At 44.4% G+C, this 17,767-nt stretch overlaps 1 protein-coding gene across 1 annotated transcript in view; it reads right to left on the bottom strand.

Moving 5' to 3' along the window:
* Positions 1 to 840: 840 nt before the first annotated feature.
* Positions 841 to 17,767, bottom strand: part of CATSPERD (cation channel sperm associated auxiliary subunit delta) — a gene marked incomplete at its 5' end in the record, with an annotated part of 92,782 nt that continues 75,855 nt past the window's right edge. The window contains 6 exons of the mRNA XM_023516247.1: positions 841 to 1,129; positions 2,460 to 2,617; positions 3,918 to 4,095; positions 6,647 to 6,775; positions 9,536 to 9,610; positions 11,681 to 11,733. Of these exons, the coding sequence (XP_023372015.1) occupies positions 877 to 1,129; positions 2,460 to 2,617; positions 3,918 to 4,095; positions 6,647 to 6,775; positions 9,536 to 9,610; positions 11,681 to 11,733 (846 nt within the window). The remainder of the gene's footprint in view (positions 1,130 to 2,459; positions 2,618 to 3,917; positions 4,096 to 6,646; positions 6,776 to 9,535; positions 9,611 to 11,680; positions 11,734 to 17,767) is intronic.

Below are 17,767 nucleotides of genomic sequence, written 5' to 3'. Positions count from 1 at the left end.
TAACTAGCTAGTCAGGCAAGCAGGCTATGAGAAGAGCTACGCAAGTAGGGTAAGGGTGGAGCTAAACAGAGAAGGGGAGGACTTTAGGGCCCTAATATATGAATATTTAATGAGGTCAGTATCCCTGGCAGGGAGGGTAGCTCTAGGTAGGCAAGTAGGCAGGCCAGGGGAGGAGCTAGGCAGACAGGATAGAGGTGGAGCTAAGCAGAAGAAGGGGAGGACATGAAATAAACGAATTTTTTCTGAAAAACCTGATGTAAAATATAGGAGTTCCTACATATGTCTCTGACACATCTCCCCAACTGGTATGAGGCTGTTAATATGAAGAACATGAAATAAAGTATATCAGTGGTTAAGATCTTAAGCTTGAGCTTTATAATCAAATAGATACAAATTGAAATTCTGGTTGTAATCTGGGACTTGATCTGGGGATTGTGCGGTTTGCACATCAATGTGTACTTGCAAGATTTGCTTGCTGCCCTAGGAAATAGCTAGCCTGAGAGGAGTAGCCATTCCTTCCTGGTCTGCATAGCCCCAAGATGCCAAAGCATCATAAAATATAGAAGAAAGCTGAGCACAATGACTCAAGCCTGTAATCCTAGCCCTTTGGGAGGCTGAGGTGGGAGGATCGCTTGAGCTAAGGAGGTTGAGGCTGCAGTGAGCTATGATCACACCACTGACCCAACCTGGGCAATAGTGTCAGACTCTATCTCTTAAAAAAACTCATACTTTAAAAATCCCATGATGAACACAAACTGTTTCCTGTTTTATGATATGTAATTTATTTGAAGACAATAGTCGAATCCCAGCTGACAGGTTCAAAGGTCAGCACTGAGTTCTTGAAGAGTAGGGTATTTTCAGGGACATCCTGCTTTGCTAGGATGCACTCTTATGGTGTGCTGGACAGCAGCACCTGCATAACCTCGTGCACCTCCCACATAGCTTGGCACCAAACCTCTTGATCCTCTGGCCCTTCTCAGTCTCAAACATCTTGGGGATAATGTAGATCAGCCACACGCAGAGCAGGATGGCCACCATTATCCCCACCACGCCCATCTCCTGGTTCACCATGGGCTGTGGGTAGGCCCCATGCACATAGATGCTGAAGACAGTCTCCAGGTGACAGTAGCTGTGGGGCAGGCAGGGAGAGGCTGTTTGGCATGGCGTGGGGAGAGGGGCTACCCATCATCTCAGCAAAAGTGTTCAGATCCACAGGTGGAAGACCCAGATCTGGTAGCAGTGATTGGGTACCCTTTATGTCTTTGTCAACTTTGATGGGTTCCGAGACTGCCGTCCTCTCTGTGTATTTTGGCAGCTAACATCAAGGTCCCCACCCCATCCCCACACCCAGGCTCCATCTAGAGAAGGCAGAAGGGGTGAAACTAAACCTGAGGGGGCATCTCAGAGTACAAGAGGGGGCGACTATTGAAGTCCATTCCCTCTCACCTGGTGCTTTCCTCCTGTGGCCATCTCAGAGTTTGTCCCCTACTCCAGGGTCTGATGCCTATAGGAAAGGCCACGCCTACACATGCTGACAATGATTTCATGCAGGGTGAGGACACAGGAAAGGATGCCTTAAGTCTCCCTCCCCACAGGACATGTTGATCCATGTGTTATGGTTAGACATGGCTTCAGAATCCCCTTGGCACCTGTGACTTGTTAATATTTAAAAACTGGCTCTCAGAGGGGAAAAGCCCTATATGCAGTGATTTTTGTTTGTTTGTTTTGGAGATAGACTCTCACTGTCTCACTCTGCCATAGCATCATTCATCATAGTTCATAGCAAACTCAAAGTGATCCTCCAGCTTCAGCCTCTCAAGTAGATGGGACTACAGGTGCCTAGTACACCTAGCTAGTTATCCGATTTTTCGTAGAGACAGGGTCTTGATTTTGTATAGGCTGGTCTCAAACTCCTAAGCTCAAGCATTCCACCAACCTTGGCCTCCCAGAGTCCTATGATTATAGTTGTGAGGCACTGTGCCTGGCCCCCAATGTGTAGTTTGTTTGCCAATCCTGATGGTGTAAATATTACCACTGTCACTGATTTTGAGCTACCAACATGAATCAACTAGCTTGCACAATTTCTGGATATTTAAGAGTCAGCTCCTGTGAGCCAGTCTGAGCCTGCTGTTACCCATGGACATCAACATAACATTAGTCATGGGGAGTAGGAGAAAGGTGGACTCTGCTCCATAAGGGCAGGGATAAGCCAATGGTTACTGCTGTCCCCAGCACTCGGTGCAGACTCTGAGCTAAGTATTTATTTAGCAAAGGAATAAATATCACCAGGAACTTAAAACATCATTCTTCTCTTGGGGATGGTGTGAGTTGTTGGAGGAACTCAGTTTTAGCCAGGACTTGCCCAAGTGGAGAGAGAAAATCATGCCCCCTGCACATGTGTGACCTGCCCCCAGAGGTGACAGCCATCCCCTGCCATCGGGGAAACTGACTTCACTCACCTGTAGTACGGATCCACAATAGAAATGAAGAAGGTGTATATGCCATTCCTTTGGTCAAAAGCAAGAGCGTTTTTTGTCTGGCCTCCCAAGATCTGATACTTAACATTTGGCCACTGCAATGGGGCAGTGTTTTCAGGGTCATGGCAGCTCACATAGTTCTAGGGAGGAGGACAGAGATGGGGAACGTAACCATGTGAAATAAAAAAGGAGCTGAGACTTAGGCTAATGGCTTTTTTATGTGGACCTATCTAGCTCTACCTCCTAGCGTTAAGCAGCTATATTCCATCAATAATTGCTGGAGGCCTGGCATGGTGGTTCACACCTGTAATCCCAGCACTCTGGGAGGCCTAGGGGAGAGGATCACTTGAGATCAGGAGTGAGCAAGAGCATGACCCTGTCTGTACTGAAAACAGAAAAATGAACTGTGCATGGTCCCTGTAATCTAAGCTACTCGGAGGCTGAGGCAGGAGGATCACTCCATCCCAGGAGTTTGAGGTTGCAGTGAGGTAGGCCAATGCCATGGCTCTCTCACCTGGGCAACAGAGTGAGATTCTGTCTAAAAACAAACCAAAAAACTGCACTTAAAATGCAGGCATGTGCCTCTAACCTGACAGAAAAAACCCTGTGTTTCACAAAATCACCCACTCACCAAGGCTGATGGGAAAAATAAAAGAACAATGAAGGCACAATCCCTTAAATGCATGCGTGCATGAAACTCTGAACAAGAGAGCAAATGAGAAGAATGCATACACAAATAGCACAGTGGAAAGATACTAAACAGCACTTAGATTATATGTGGCTTTCTCTTTTAAAAGATAATCAAAGAGGTGCAATGTGGGTACACACTGTCATGAATATATTAAATGCCAGACTCTAAGAATGATTAATTGCATGGCATGTGAATTTCACCTAGGCTTAAAAAAACATAAAAAGTAAAACTACCACCAACAAAATCAATAATCAAACTCATTTGATGAAAGTGGGTGTGAGAAAGGGTTGAGTGAACCCAAAAAGGTGTGCCCAAGAGTGTGCACTCAGCATGAATGCCATCTGCAGGCAGCTTTGCTGCTGCTTGTGCCATGTTTGTGCCCTTATGTTGATGGACTCTTTTACAAAACATTAAATGTGTTGGATAAGGTGCACATGTGGATCTATGAGATCACTTCCTTACAGACATCATAGCCTTTTTTGTCAATTGTGTGTGAATGAATTCCAATTATGGAAATGCTCACTAAGCAGGACAGACTGGGAATTTGGATCATTCTAGACATCTTCCCATCCTGCAAAGATCTTAGTAACTACATCTACCCACAATTGGGCAATTGAACATCCCCCAAAAGACTTTGGGGTCCTACATTCCCACACTTGGCCCTATTGCCACATGGCATCCTAGCATACCGTCTTGTCCCCTCAGTGGGTGGCAGACCCTTTTGGACGTAATCAAGGGGTCAGTGCTACCTCTCTGTTCCAGGAGAAAGGTGCCCCACTGTCCTTCATGACAGTGCTCCAGTTCTGCGGCTGGGATCTGCAGTGTGCCTCTGCGGCCGTCAGGGCGTAGGTGTACGTGAACAGCCCGTTCACCTCGAGCAAGACGTACTCAGCTTCGACTAACTCCTGGAAAATGTCTCCTTGCCACCTGGGACACATGCACAGGGCATGACCTCAGGAGCCAGGCAGTGAGGTGGGGGGCCAACCACAACCCCTCTGTGGTGGATGTGTCATAAAACCATCATGGGGATGAGAGGCATCAGAGTGCAAAGCACAGGACCCCCGGGCTGCACCCAAAGGTACAATGTGTGGAGAGGTGGGGACAGAAGTGGTGACAGAGCCAGATGGACAGGTAGGGGATGGCAGCTGGTATTTTCTGCTGGGTGGAAACCAAAGTCCTATCTGAGAAGGGGTCAGATGAGCAGAGATGGGAGGAAACTGATGTTGGGCTATGTACCTGAGTAATATCACAAATAAAACCCTTCAAGCCCACCCCTGATCCCTTTCTGATGACATCAGTGTAGGGGAAACTGAGCCCTGATTTTTAGTATAAGACTCACTTCCTGCTTGAGAGACCTGGAAAATCACAAGCATGGCATATGTGCATGCAAGAGATCAGAAACCTGGCCTCCAAGGGAAAATGTATGTAGGAGGTGTGGCAATAATAATTATGGTAAAGATTCTCTAGATTCCAAAGGTCTCTTGATGCTGGAGGGAGAGGTTGTGCTCAAGGTCTGCAGTTTTGCAAAAACAAAGGCAGAGACATTCTATCTGACATTCTCCATCTCCTTTCCAATCAGTGCTAATGTCAGTGTTCAGCAAGCAGCTTTTGTCTACTTCTTCCTGTTTTATGATAATAAATATGGACCCAAGGTTTACTAAGGAGGGTTCCTCCCAGAGTTCCTCTGTCCCCCTACACAGACTTTGTTTCAAGCCTCCTCATTCTCACATCAAGACCCCCTCATTTGGTGACTCCAAACACCTTCAATCTGGAACTATTCACAAGGTCTACATTTAGGGCTCTTTTTTTTTTTTTTTTGAGACAGAGCCTCAAGCTGTCCCCCTGGGTAGAGTGCCGTGGCATCACAGCTCACAGCAACCTCCAACTCCTGGGTTCAAGCGAGTCTCCTGCCTCCGCCTCCCAAGTAGCTGGGACCACAGGCGCCCGCCATAACGCCCAGCTATTTTTTGGTTGCAGCCGTCATTGTTGTTTGGCCGGTCCAGGCTGGGGATTCGAACCTGCCACCTTAGGTGTACGTGGCTGGCGCCTTAGCCGGTTGAGCTATAGGCACCGAGCCCATTTAGGGCTCTTAATCAGGGGTTTCTCACACCTATGGTGCATTTCACAAGGGTATATGTCAAATCTACTAAGTATAGAGTATAAATGTCTTAACACAATAATTAAGAAAGTTTGGTGAAGGCTATGTTAACCAGTTTGTTGTAAGTATTTCAAATTGCATATAAAATCAGCATATTGTACCGCATAAATGTATTAATGTACATAGCTATGATTTAATAGAAAAAAAAGAGATGAAAGAGAAGATTTTAAATAATCAGAGTTTTCTTCTAAAAATCATTTCTTTTGGATCCATATTCTATCTCTGTAGCAGGGAGCAATACAATACCCTGGATTGCAGTCATGTGTGTCTATGTGCATGCCTTGTGTGTTGTGTACAGGCATGATCACATGTATGTCATGGTCATGTGTGTTGTGTGTGTAGGTGGGGAAGATCTGTTCTAGAAGAGACAGAATCTTGTTTTAAGCAGAACCCAGGGGCCCTGCAGATGATAACCCCAGATGCTGTGAAGACCAAAGGGGAGTCACTTGACAGCTTTCACACACACACACCCCATATGGCTGTCTGAGCAAAGGGTCCTTTGGTAGCCTTGCTTCTAGAACCTTCTCCTCTCCTTCTCACTACAATGTGATTGTGGCTGTTCCTAGGAACACGGCTGCCCTTAGATGCCAACCTCTGGCCCACAAGCCACCCACATAAACATCATATAAATGCAGACACTGTACCAGGTGGGAATCAGGTAAGTGGAGATATGATCAGGGAAGACAGCAGGACCACGGAAAGGGAGAGACTGTTAGAGACCGAACTGTGTTCCTCTAAAATCCCTGTGTTGAAGCCCTAATACCCCGTCCCCATACAACTGTATTTAGAGATGGAGCCTTTGAAGAGCCAGTGAAGGTTAAATGAGGTCATAGGGTGGAGCCCTAGTTGGATAGGACAGGTGTTCTTGTAAGAGGAGGAAATGACATCAAAATATATGTGGGCTTGTGCTCTCTCTCCTCCCTCTCTCCTTCTCTCCCTTCTCCCCTCCTCACCTGCCACCTTCCCCCACCCATGTGAGGGCACATCAAGAAGGTAGCTGTCTACAAGCTAGGAAGAGAGCCCTCACCAGGAACCAACCTTGCCAGCACTTTGATTTTTGATTTCTCACTTCTGGGACTATGAGGAAACAATGTCTATTTTTAAGCCATGCCATCCGTGACATGCTGTTAGTACTAAGACAGTGGCAGGGGGTGGGGTGCTGTCTGGGCCAACAGGGGCAAGCACAGTGTTCTAGGGAGAAGGCAGAGGAGGGATGAAGCCTTGGAGGAGGCTGGCAGGGCTGGGCTGGGAATAAGATGGAGGACAGTGTGACCCTGGGGCCAGAGAACATTGGCTATGTCACCATGCTACAGGACTTACAGCTCGACCACGGGCTTCCATGGTGTGTCATAGTAGATCAGGCCAGGACAGCCCAGTTGCTGATATGAGTAGTGCACAACCAGGTCCTTGGTGGCCTTTTGCCCCTGGAATTTGGGATCATAGGACTCCCTTCAAGAAAACAGGAAGCAGACATGGGTGGTAGGGTATGAGCTCCCCCCAGATAGCCAACCCTTCACAGCCTCAGTTTGTCCTCCACAAACAAGGAATGCTTCTCAAGAGTGAGCAGAGGTGACATTTGAGGATTTGGAGCCAAGGCTCAAATGATACCAGAATCTCCCGTTTTGGTTAATCTTATGTGTCAGCTTGGCTGGTCCATAGTGCTCAGATGTTTGACCACAACATGGTTTGGATATTTCCGAGAAGGGTTTTGTTTTTGTTTTTTAAAAATAAAACATTAACATTTAAGTTGGTGGATTTTGAGTAAAGCCAATTAGCTTCCATAATGTGAGTGGGCATCATCTAATACACTGAAGGCCTTAACAGACAATGACAGCCTTGACCCCACCAGCAAACTCTTCCCTGTGTTTCAGCCTGCTACCCTACTTTGCACATCTTGGATTTACTAGGCTTCTACAGTTACATGAGCCAATTGCTTAAAATAAATTCTCTATCCCTCCCTCCACTATGTTCTTTTTTCTTTTCTTTTTTTTCTTTCTTTTTTTTTTTTTTTTTTTGAAACAGAGTCTCACTTTGTCGCCTGCCATAGAGTGCTGTGGCATCACAGCTCACAGCAACCTCCAACTCTTGGGCTTAAGCAATTCTCCTGCCTCAGCCTCCCGAGTAGTTGGGACCATAGACGCCCACCACAATGCCCAGCTTTTGTTGTTGTTGTTGTTGTTGTTGTTGTTGCAGTTGTTATTGCTGTTTTAGCTGGCTGGGGCCAGGTTCGAACCCACCACCCTCGGTATATGGGACTAGGGCCCTACTCACTGAGCCACAGGGGCCACCCCTCCCCCACTAATTAATAGTGAGAACTGTTACTAATTAATAACCTCTGCTGTGATTTAAATGTCTGTGTCTCCCTAAAATTCATACATCAAGGGTGGTGCCTGTGGCTCAGTGGGTAGGGTGCTGGCCCCATATACCAAAGGTGGCAGGTTCAAACCGGCCCCAGCCAAACTACAACAAATAAATAGCTGGGTGTTGTGGTAGGCACTTGTAGCCCCAGCTACTTGGGAGGCTGAGATAAGAGAATCGACTAAGCCCAGGAGTTGGAGGTTGTTGTGAGCTGTGTGACATCATAGCACTCTACCAAGGGTGATAAAATGAGACTCTGTCTCTACAAAAATAAATAAATAAATAAAATGACATTTATAGGTCAAAACCTAATCCTAGTGCAGGGATGTTGGGAGGTGATAGGGTCAGGAGGGTGCAGCCCTTATGAATAGGATTAATACCCTTATAAAAGAGGCTTGAGAGGGTTCCCTTCCCCCCTCCATCATGCAAGGACACAGTGAGAAGGCAGCATCTGTGAGGCAGAGAGCAGGCCCTCACAAGACCCCAAATTTGCCTTGATCTTGGATTTGCCAGCCTCCAGAACTATGAGCAATCAAATTCTGTTCTTTGTAAACCATCCAGTCTAAGGTATTTCATTACAGCAGTCTGCATGGACCAGGACAATATCCTTTATTTCCTTGTAGGTCCCAGACCCACCACCCCTCACCAAACCTAGAAATACCAGTTTTGGCTCTGGAAGAGTGGTTGACTCTTGGCTTGTATTCCAGGGGCTGTCTTACAAAACACACAATGCATATGGGGTGTACTAGCGTGGTGAGGGGCTCTCCCAGGCTGGGTGCAAAGAGGGGGTCCTGATACAGTTTGGAGGCTTTCCCTTCCAAAATTCATGTTGAAATTTGATTCCTAGCTTGGCGCCTATAGATCAGGTGGCTAGGGCGCCAGCCACATACATCGGAGCTGGCAGGTTCAAATCCAGCCCAGGCCTGCCAAACAACAATGAGAACTACAACCAAAAAAAATAGCCAGACGTTGTGGTGGACTCCTGTAGTCCCAGCTGCTTGGGAGGCTGAGGCAAGAGAATCACTTAAGCCCAGGAGTTTGAGGTTGCTGTGATCTGTCATGCCACGGCCTTCTACCCAGAGCGACACCTTGAGACTCTGTCTCAAAAGAAAAGAAAAGAAATTTGATTCCCAATGTTAGAGGTGGCAACTGATGGGAAGTGTTAAGATCACCGGTGGATATCTCATGAATGGTGCCCTCCTTGTGGTAATGAGTGAGTTTTCAGTGATAATGAGTGAGTTGACCTGGCAGAAGTAAGGAAACTTTGGCCTTCTGATTTCAAGATTATTCTTTTTTAAGTACCAAAGGAGGTAGGAAAAGCTTCATTTTTTTCTGTTGCACCATTTGAATAAAAGGATTTGTTCTATAAAATTTGGGTTCAGTCAAAAGGCCACACTCAAGGATGCAGAAGATCACATGTGGCCCCAAGGCCCCAGGATCCCTACCCCTGGCCAGCACTTTCTTTCTCTCTTTTCCTCTTTTGCCATGAATGGAAGCTTCCTGAGGCCCTTGCCAGAGCAGGTTTTGTGCTCCTTGCATGGCCTGCAGAAGCATGAACAAAATAACCATCTTTTCTTGGTAAATTATCCAGCTCACCTATTCCTTTATAGGTATACAAATGGACTAAGACAGGCCCAAAGCCCACCAAAGATTCCAGGAGTGCCTATAGGATAAGGAGGTGTCTAAAGGGTAACATTTTGGTACCTGGCATGGTGGTGAGTGCAGAGATTCTCTCCTGACCAGATAGGAATTTTTCCTAATTTGCCTTTGGTACAAGCAGGGGCGGGGGTTGTCAAAGAGTCACCAAGGGTATCACAGGAGGGATAGAAGAGAGGGGACACACCAGCTTACTTCTCAATGATGTAGGTGTAGTTGTCCTGAAGGGCCACCGGGTCCAAAATGCCCTTGGCACAGGCTGTAATTTTGCTGTGATCAAGAGAAGACAGTGAGAAACTGCCTGACCTTGTGAGGAACCAAACAATCATGAATTGGACGTGAATCATGGGACGCCCCTCACTTGTCAAATGAGCAAAAATAAAAAAAAATTGAGAGACCCCAATGCTGGCATCGGTGGGGTAGGGAGGGAAATGGCCCTGGCACATTGCTGCCAAGGGTGTAGCTGGTCTGGCTTCTTTTCTTAATTTACTTTCTAAATTGTGTTAAAATACACATAACATAAAATTTATCATCTTAACTATTTTTTTTTCCAGATGGCTACACCATTTACTATCTTAACTATTTTTAAGCACACAGTTTAGGGGCATTAATAAGCACATTCACTTTCTTGCCCAATCACCACCAGGCTCCATCTCCAGAAAATTCTCAATTTCTGAAATTCTGTCCCCATGAACAGCTAACTCCCTACCTCCCACACCCAGCCTATGGCACTCCCCTTCTAGTTTCTATCTCTGTGACTCTGACACCTCTAGGGGCCTCATATGAGTGGGATCATATTTGTCCTCTGTCTGCTTCTCTCACTGAGCATGGTGACCTCAAGGTTCATCTATGTGGTACCTTGTGTCAGAATTATCTTCCTTTTTTTTTTTTTTTGAGACAGAGTCTCAATATGTTGCCCTAGGTAGTGTGGTGGCATCATAGCTCACAGCAACCTCAAACTCTTGAGAGTGAGTGATTCTCTTGCCTCAGCCTCCCAAGTAGCTGGGACTTCAGGCGCCCACCACAACACCCAGCTATTCCTTTTTATTTTGTATAGACCTTCACTATGCTCAGCTAATTAAAAAAAAAAAGTTGTATAGAGACAGGGTCTTGCTATGTTTCCCAAGCTGGACTCAAACTCCTGGATTCAAGCAATTATCTCACCTCAGCTTCCCAAAGTACCAGATTACAGGTGTGAGCCACTGCACCTGGCCTAAACTTTTATTTTATTTTTTATTTTTATTTTTTTGAGACAGAGTCTCAATATGTCACCTTCAGTAGAGTGCCATGTTGTCACAGCTCACAGCAACCTCAAACTCTTGGGCTTAAGCGATTCTCTTGCCTTAGCCTCCCAAGTAGCTGGGACTACAGGCACCTACCACAACACCTGGCTATTTTTTTGTTGCAGTTGTCATTGTTGTTTAGCTGGCCCAGGCCGGGTTCAAACCCACCAGCCTTGGTGCACCATAACCACCAGGCTACGCGCACTGCACCTTTATTTTATTTTTTGAGACAAGCTCTCACTAAGTTGCCCAGGCCACTGTTGAACTCCTGGCCTCGACCAATTCTCTCTTCTCAGCCTTCCAAGTTGATGTAATTAAGGGCCAAGGCCACCTCACCTGGCTAATTATTGAGGTTTTTTATTTTTTATTTTTTATTTTTGGTACATAAATATTTATTCTTTTTTAAATTTCAGATTAATTTAAGGATACAAACAATTAGGTTACAATGTTTGCATTTGTTAGGTAGAGTCCCTGTTGTGGGTTGTGCCATTGTGAGGTATGCCATATATCCTAACATTGTGCCCATTAAGTGGGAACACACCAATCCCCCTCCCTCCTCCCCTCTTCCTCCTTCCTCCTTCCCCCACCCCCATTTTTAATTGGATTCAGTTCTTCTCTTGTATGGGTAATTAGATTGTCTACTGGCTTCATATTAGTATTGAGTACATCGGATGCTTGCTTTTCCATTTTTGTGATACTTTACTAAGGAGAATGTGTTTCAACTCTTTCCAGGTTAATACAAAAGACATAAAGTCAAAAAAAAAAATGATGTAAAGTCTCAGAGGGAGGAGGGTGGGGATCTCACTGTGTGACACACCTTTGGGGGCAAGATACAATTATAAGAGGGACTTTACCTAACAAATGCAATCTGTGTAACCTGGTTTCTTGTACCCTCAATGAATCCCCAACAATAATAATTTAAAAAAAGATCTGAAGTCTCTATCTTTTTGTGGCTGAAGATAATATCCCACTTAAGTAATTGTCACCTTGTGGTCAATCTCATCCCATCCATATGCCTCCCAGCTTTCCCTACACACCCCAATATCAACATACTTACTTCTGGACAACGATCTTTTTATCCAGGTCACAACCAACTGAAATGAGTGTGGACTGCAGATAAGAGTGACAGAGACATGGACACAGTCAGTGAGGGCTGTCCAGAGCCCAGTTCAGTGAAAACCTACATAGGGAGACTCTCACAAGAGAAGGGTTTGGAAGCTGTCTGTGGCCTGGATCACACCAGGGTGACCCAGATGTCTGGAATATACTATACCCACAGGTGGCCCCATGGAGCATAAGCCCTGTGACCCCTTTTTTGTTGCCTTTCCTTTTACACCATGGGCCCTACCTGCCCTGGGGGTTAAGGACGTTGGCTCTGTCAGCAGCACTGGTCATCTGTGGGTCAGCAGCTGTGGGTCCCATTCTTGAGTTGGGATGCTGCTGTGTATCCACACAGAAAGAAACTCCCCTCTCTGTTTAAAGGGTATTCCAAATGGCTGTCCTAGGGATAGCACCTGGCACCCAACTTACCCCAGGACTGGTCAGCTACGAGCAAGCCTCAGAGTAGAAAACAATCCAGTCCAATGAAGGCATCCTCTTCCCAGAGTCCAGCAAGCTAGAGCCCTTGCATATTAACTTGTATTTCCTTGTAACTCCACATGGACTTACATTTAATTTATATATGCCTTTGTATTCTGTATTCTTGATACTCTGGCATCTGGAAACTTGCTGACAGGGACAGCCACTTCCAAGATTAGCTTATTCCTAGAGATGGCAAATACTCTCCCAAGTGCATGCTCTTGAAATGCAGACCAACCTGCCACCAGCCATCTACCAACCTCTGGCTGCTACACTTTGGGAAGCAATATACCTCTGCATGTATCAGCCCAAGGCCAGGTGCTAGACACCACAGGAACACCACCTCTGTAGCCCAGAGTCTGCTGAAATGCCTCAAACTAGCTGATCCTGCTCAATCCCTTTGTGTCCCCTGCCCACCTTTTACTTCCCATCGAGATCTCAGTCAAGGCTTTGGTGCTGGTGTCCTCTCACTCCTTCTGTCTTCTGACTGACCCTGGAAGTTCTCTGTGTAGCCCTGCATGGCTGCCCTGCCTCCTGTTTCTAGCAACCCATGAGCATGTGCTTCCTTCTTGGCAGCTTTATTCATCATTGCCAAAACTTGGAAGCGGCCAAGGTGAATGGATAAACAAGTTGTGCTACATTCAGACAAAGCAATATTATCTGCCTCTAAGAAGAAATAAACTATCATTGGGCATGGTAAATCATGCCTGTAATCCCATATACTTGGGGGCTGAGGCCTGGGGGTATGGTTTGAACTCAGGAGTTCAAGATCAACCTGGGCAACATAGCAAGGCCCCATCACTAAAAAAATTTAAAAATTAAGTGAACTTTTCTAGAACTAGAATGTAAATGTTTTGACACAATGACTATGCAAATGACATGAAACCATCTTGATGAAAGTATTTCAAAATGTATATGAAAACTCTACACTGTACCCCATGTTTGCATTAATGTATACAGCTATCATTTAAATAAAAAAAAAGAGTTTGAGCTCAAAAAAAAAATTTAAAAATTAAATTAAGTTAAATTAATGAAATAAAGGAACTCTCAACTATGGAAAGACATGGAAGAAATTTAAATGCATGTTGGCAAGTGAAAGAAACCAGTCTGTAAAGGCCATATACTGTATGATTCCAGTTATAGGACATTCTGGAAAAGGCAGAACTATGGAGACAGTAAAACCATCAGGGATTGGGGAGAGGGAGGGAGGAACAGTCAGAGCATGGGGGATGTTTAGGGCAGTAAAATTTCTCTTTGTACTCCTATAATGGTAGGTACATGTCATTTACATTTGCCCCTTAGAATGTACAACACCAAGAGTGAGCCCTCATGTAGAATTGTGAACTCTCAGTGATGATGATGCATCCATACATATTTATTGATTGTGACAAATTTCCCTCTCTCTGGGGATGCCAATAATGGAGGAGACAGTGGGTATGTGTTAGGAGAGGGAAGAGTTATGTTAGACCTTTCCATACTTTCTGTCCAATTTTGCTATGAACCTAAAACTGCTCTTATAAAATTAAGTTTATTTCAAAACAAAACAAAACCTTCTTTATGTAAATCCCGTCCATGTCTACATGTCTTACCCTCAGCCCCAGACTGTGGATCAGTACTGCTCCACAACCTGTTAGGAACTGGGTCTCACAGCAGGAGGTGAACACCAGGCAATTGAGCAAAACTTCATCTGTGTTTACAGCTGCTTCCCATCACTCACATCACTGCTTGAGCTCCACCTCCTGCCAGATCAGGGGTAGCATTAAATTCTCACAGGAGTGTGAACCCTGCTATAAACTTCTCATGTAAGGGATCTAGGTTGCTCATTCATTATGAGTATCTAATGTTGATGGAGGTAGAGCTGAAGTGGTGATGCTAATGGTGGGGAGTGGCTTCAAATACACATTGTCATTAGCAGATATAAATCAACTGCTTGCAGACTCACATCCAAACTATCCCCCCGCCACCATCTCAGTCCATGCCAAAAGGTGGAGGACCACTGTCTTACCATACCTGACTAAAACAAACTCTGGTACATTTTAACACAGCCATATCTGCCCTCCTCACCAAGGGGTGGCTGGGTTTCCAAGCAGGTGGCTGTCAACCTCTGTGAATAGGCCCGTCTATCTTTCGAGGACTGCTGATGCTGACCCACCCTCCCTAAACCCCATCTGAGCCAGGAGCAGAGGGTAACAGCCTGTGATCAATGATCAGCAGAATGGCCCTGTTCTAGCTTCCTTGCAACTGGACACAGTGAGAACTGGAGAGAGAAGATTCCAGGCATCTCTAGCTAGTGGGATCTGCCCAGAAACATCCTTTTGGGGACAGAGGGAGTCTGTGAGAGACTTCTGGACCCCATAAGGAGGACAAAAGCAGTGGAGAACTGCACTCATCAAAACCCTAGTCCAGAGGCACCGTAACTCAGACAGCAAGAGGAAGTGAAAGGAAAGTTAGGGCAATGAAACAGATGAAAGAAAACACTCCTGAGGAAGAATCAGCAGAAAAATCCTGGCAACATGAAAAAACAGTCCAGAGCAAAACACCCCCTCCCCCCAAGGGACTGTGAGGTAGCTACTGTAGAGGATTTCACCTATAAAGAAATGTCAGAAATGGCAGAAAGGGAATTTAGATTACCGATGATGAAAACAATGAAGGAACTGATGGAAACAATGAAGGAAACTGCTGATAAAGTGGCAAATGACCAAAAGGAAATCCAAAAACAGAATTAAATAAAAGATGAATGATATGAAGAATATTGAAAGGATACAGCAGAGCTGAAGGTACTGAAACAGTCAATTAGGGAACTTAAAGATGCAATAGAAAGTATCAACAACAGATTAGACCATGCAGAAGAAAGAATCTCAGAGGTAGAGGACAAAGCTCTTGAGATAACTCAGATAGTTAGAGGCAGAAAAGAAGAGAGAGAAAGCAGAACATTCACTGACAAAATTATGGGACTTTATGAAGTGTTCAAACATATGAGTTATAGGTATCCCAGAGGGGAAAAAAGTATGCCCCAGGGGTTGGCGCCTGTGGCTCAGTGAGTAGGGCGCCGGCCCCATATACTGAGGGTGGTGGGTTCAAACCCGGCCCCGGCCAAACTGCGACAAAAAATAGTCGGGTGTTGTGGCGGGTGCCTATAGTCCCAGCTACTTGGGAGGCTGAGGCAAGAGAATCACCTAAGCCCAGGAGTTGGAGGTTGCTGTGAGCTGTGATGCCACAGCACTCTACTGAAGGTGACAAAGAGAGACTGTGTCTCAAAAAAAAAAAGAATGCCCCAGGGGAATAGAAGCCATACTAGAGAATATTATAAATGAAAATTTCCCAAATATCACCACCAAAGATTCTGACACACACTCTTTTCAGAAGGATATCAGACCCCAGGTTGCCTCAACTCTAACACAGCTTCTCCAAGACACATTGTGATGAACCTTTCCAAAGTCAAGACAAAAGAAAACATTTTGCAAGCTGCCAGGAGTAAGCACCAGTTGACCTACAGAGGCAAATCCATCAGGGTGACTGCAGACTTCTCTAATGAAACTTTTCACACAAGAAGACAAAGGTCATCTATCTACTTAAACAGAACAATTTCCAGCCCAGAATTCTATATCCTGCTAAGCTAAGCTTTAAAATTGACAGAGAAATCAAATCATTGAGGAAATTTGCCACAACAAGACAACGCTACAGGAAATACTTCAACCTGTTCTACACACTGACCATCACAATGGATCAACAGCAAAGTAAGAACTTGGAAACTGAAGGACAGAACCTAACTTCCACAATGATGTAAAAGATAAAACTAAGCGAAAATATTCAACAAGATACTATCGAACAGAATCCAGCAACACATCAAAAAAATTATACACCACGATCAAGTAGGTTTTATCCCAGGATCTCAAGGATGGTTCAACATACGTAAATCTATAAATGTAATTCATCACATAAACAAATTAAAAAACAAAGATCATATGATTCTCTCTATTGATGCAGAAAAAGCTTTTGATAATATCCAGCATCCCTTCATGATCAGAACACTTAAGAAAATTGGTATAGAAGGAACTTTCTTAAGCTGATAGAGGCCATCTACAGCAAACCCACAGCCAATATTGTAATCAATGGAGTTAAATTGAAATCATTTCCACTCAGATCAGGAACCAGGCAAGGTTGCCCATTGTCCCCATTGCTATTTAACATTGTAATGGAAGTTCTAGCTATTGCAATTTGGGAAGAAAAGGCAATTAAGGGTATCCATATAGGAATAGAAGAGATTAAACTTTCACTTTTCACAATGATATAACTGTATATCTGGAAAACACCAGGGATTCAACTAAAAAACTCTTAGAAGTGATAAAGGAATATAGTGACGTATCAGGATACAAAATCAACACTCATAAATCTGTAGCCTTTATATATACCAATAGCAGCCAAGCTGAAAAACAGTCAAGGACTCTATCCCATTTAAAGTAGTGCCAAAGAAGATGAAATATTTGGGAGTATACTTAACAAAGGATGTGAAAGATCTCTATAAAGAGAACTATGAAACTCTAAGAAAAGAAACAGCCGAAAATGTTAACAAATGGAAAAATGTACCATGCTCATGGCTAGGAAGAATCAACATTGTTAAAATGTCCATATTACCCAAAGCAATATACAATTTTAATGCAATCCCCATTAAAGCCCCACCGTCATATTTTAAAGATCTTGGGAAAATAATACTTCGCTTTATATGGAATCAGAAAAAACCTTGAATAGCCAAGACATTACTCAGGAATAAAAACAAAGCAGGAATAAAAACAAAGCAGGAATAAAAACAAAGCAGGAATAAAAACAAAGCTACCAGACCTCAGACTATACTATAAATCCATAGTGCTTAAAACAGCATGATATTGGCACAAAAACAGAGAGGTAGATGTATGGAACAGAATAGAAAACCAACAGATGAATCCAGCTACCTACCATTACCTCATCTTTGAAAAACCAATTAAAAACATGGAGTGGGGAAAGATTCCCTATTTAACAAATGGAACTGGCTGGCGACCTGTAGAAGACTGAAACTGGACCCACACCTTTCACCATTAACTAAGATAGATTCTCACTGGATTAAGGACTTAAACTTAAGACATGAAGCCATAAAAATACTTGAAGAAAGTGCAGGGAAAACACTTGAAGAAATCGGCCTGGGCGAATTTTTTATGAGACAGACCCCACAGGCAATTGAAGTAACATCAAAAATACACTATTGGGACCTGATCAAACTAAAGAGCTTCTGCACAGTAAGTAAAGCATGCAAACAGCCCTCAGAGTGGGAGAAAATATTCACAGGCTATGTCTCCGACAAAGGTTTAATAACCAGAATCCATAGAGAACTCAAACACATTAACAAAAACAAGTGATCCCATTGCAGAGTGGGCAAAGGACTTGAAGAGAAATTTCACCAAAGAAGATAGGCGTACAGCCTATAGATATATGAAAAAAGGCTCACCATCCTTAATCATTAGAGAAATGCAAATCAAAACTACCTTGAGATATCACCTAACTCCAGTAAGATTAGCCCATATCACAAAATCCC

Source organism: Otolemur garnettii, unplaced genomic scaffold (assembly GCF_000181295.1).
Source record: "Otolemur garnettii isolate 467f Iridium unplaced genomic scaffold, OtoGar3 scaffold00088, whole genome shotgun sequence".
Lineage (NCBI taxonomy): Eukaryota > Metazoa > Chordata > Mammalia > Primates > Galagidae > Otolemur > Otolemur garnettii.
The sequence above is the reverse complement of the archived record's forward strand: the minus strand, read 5'-3'. Positions and strand labels throughout refer to the sequence as shown.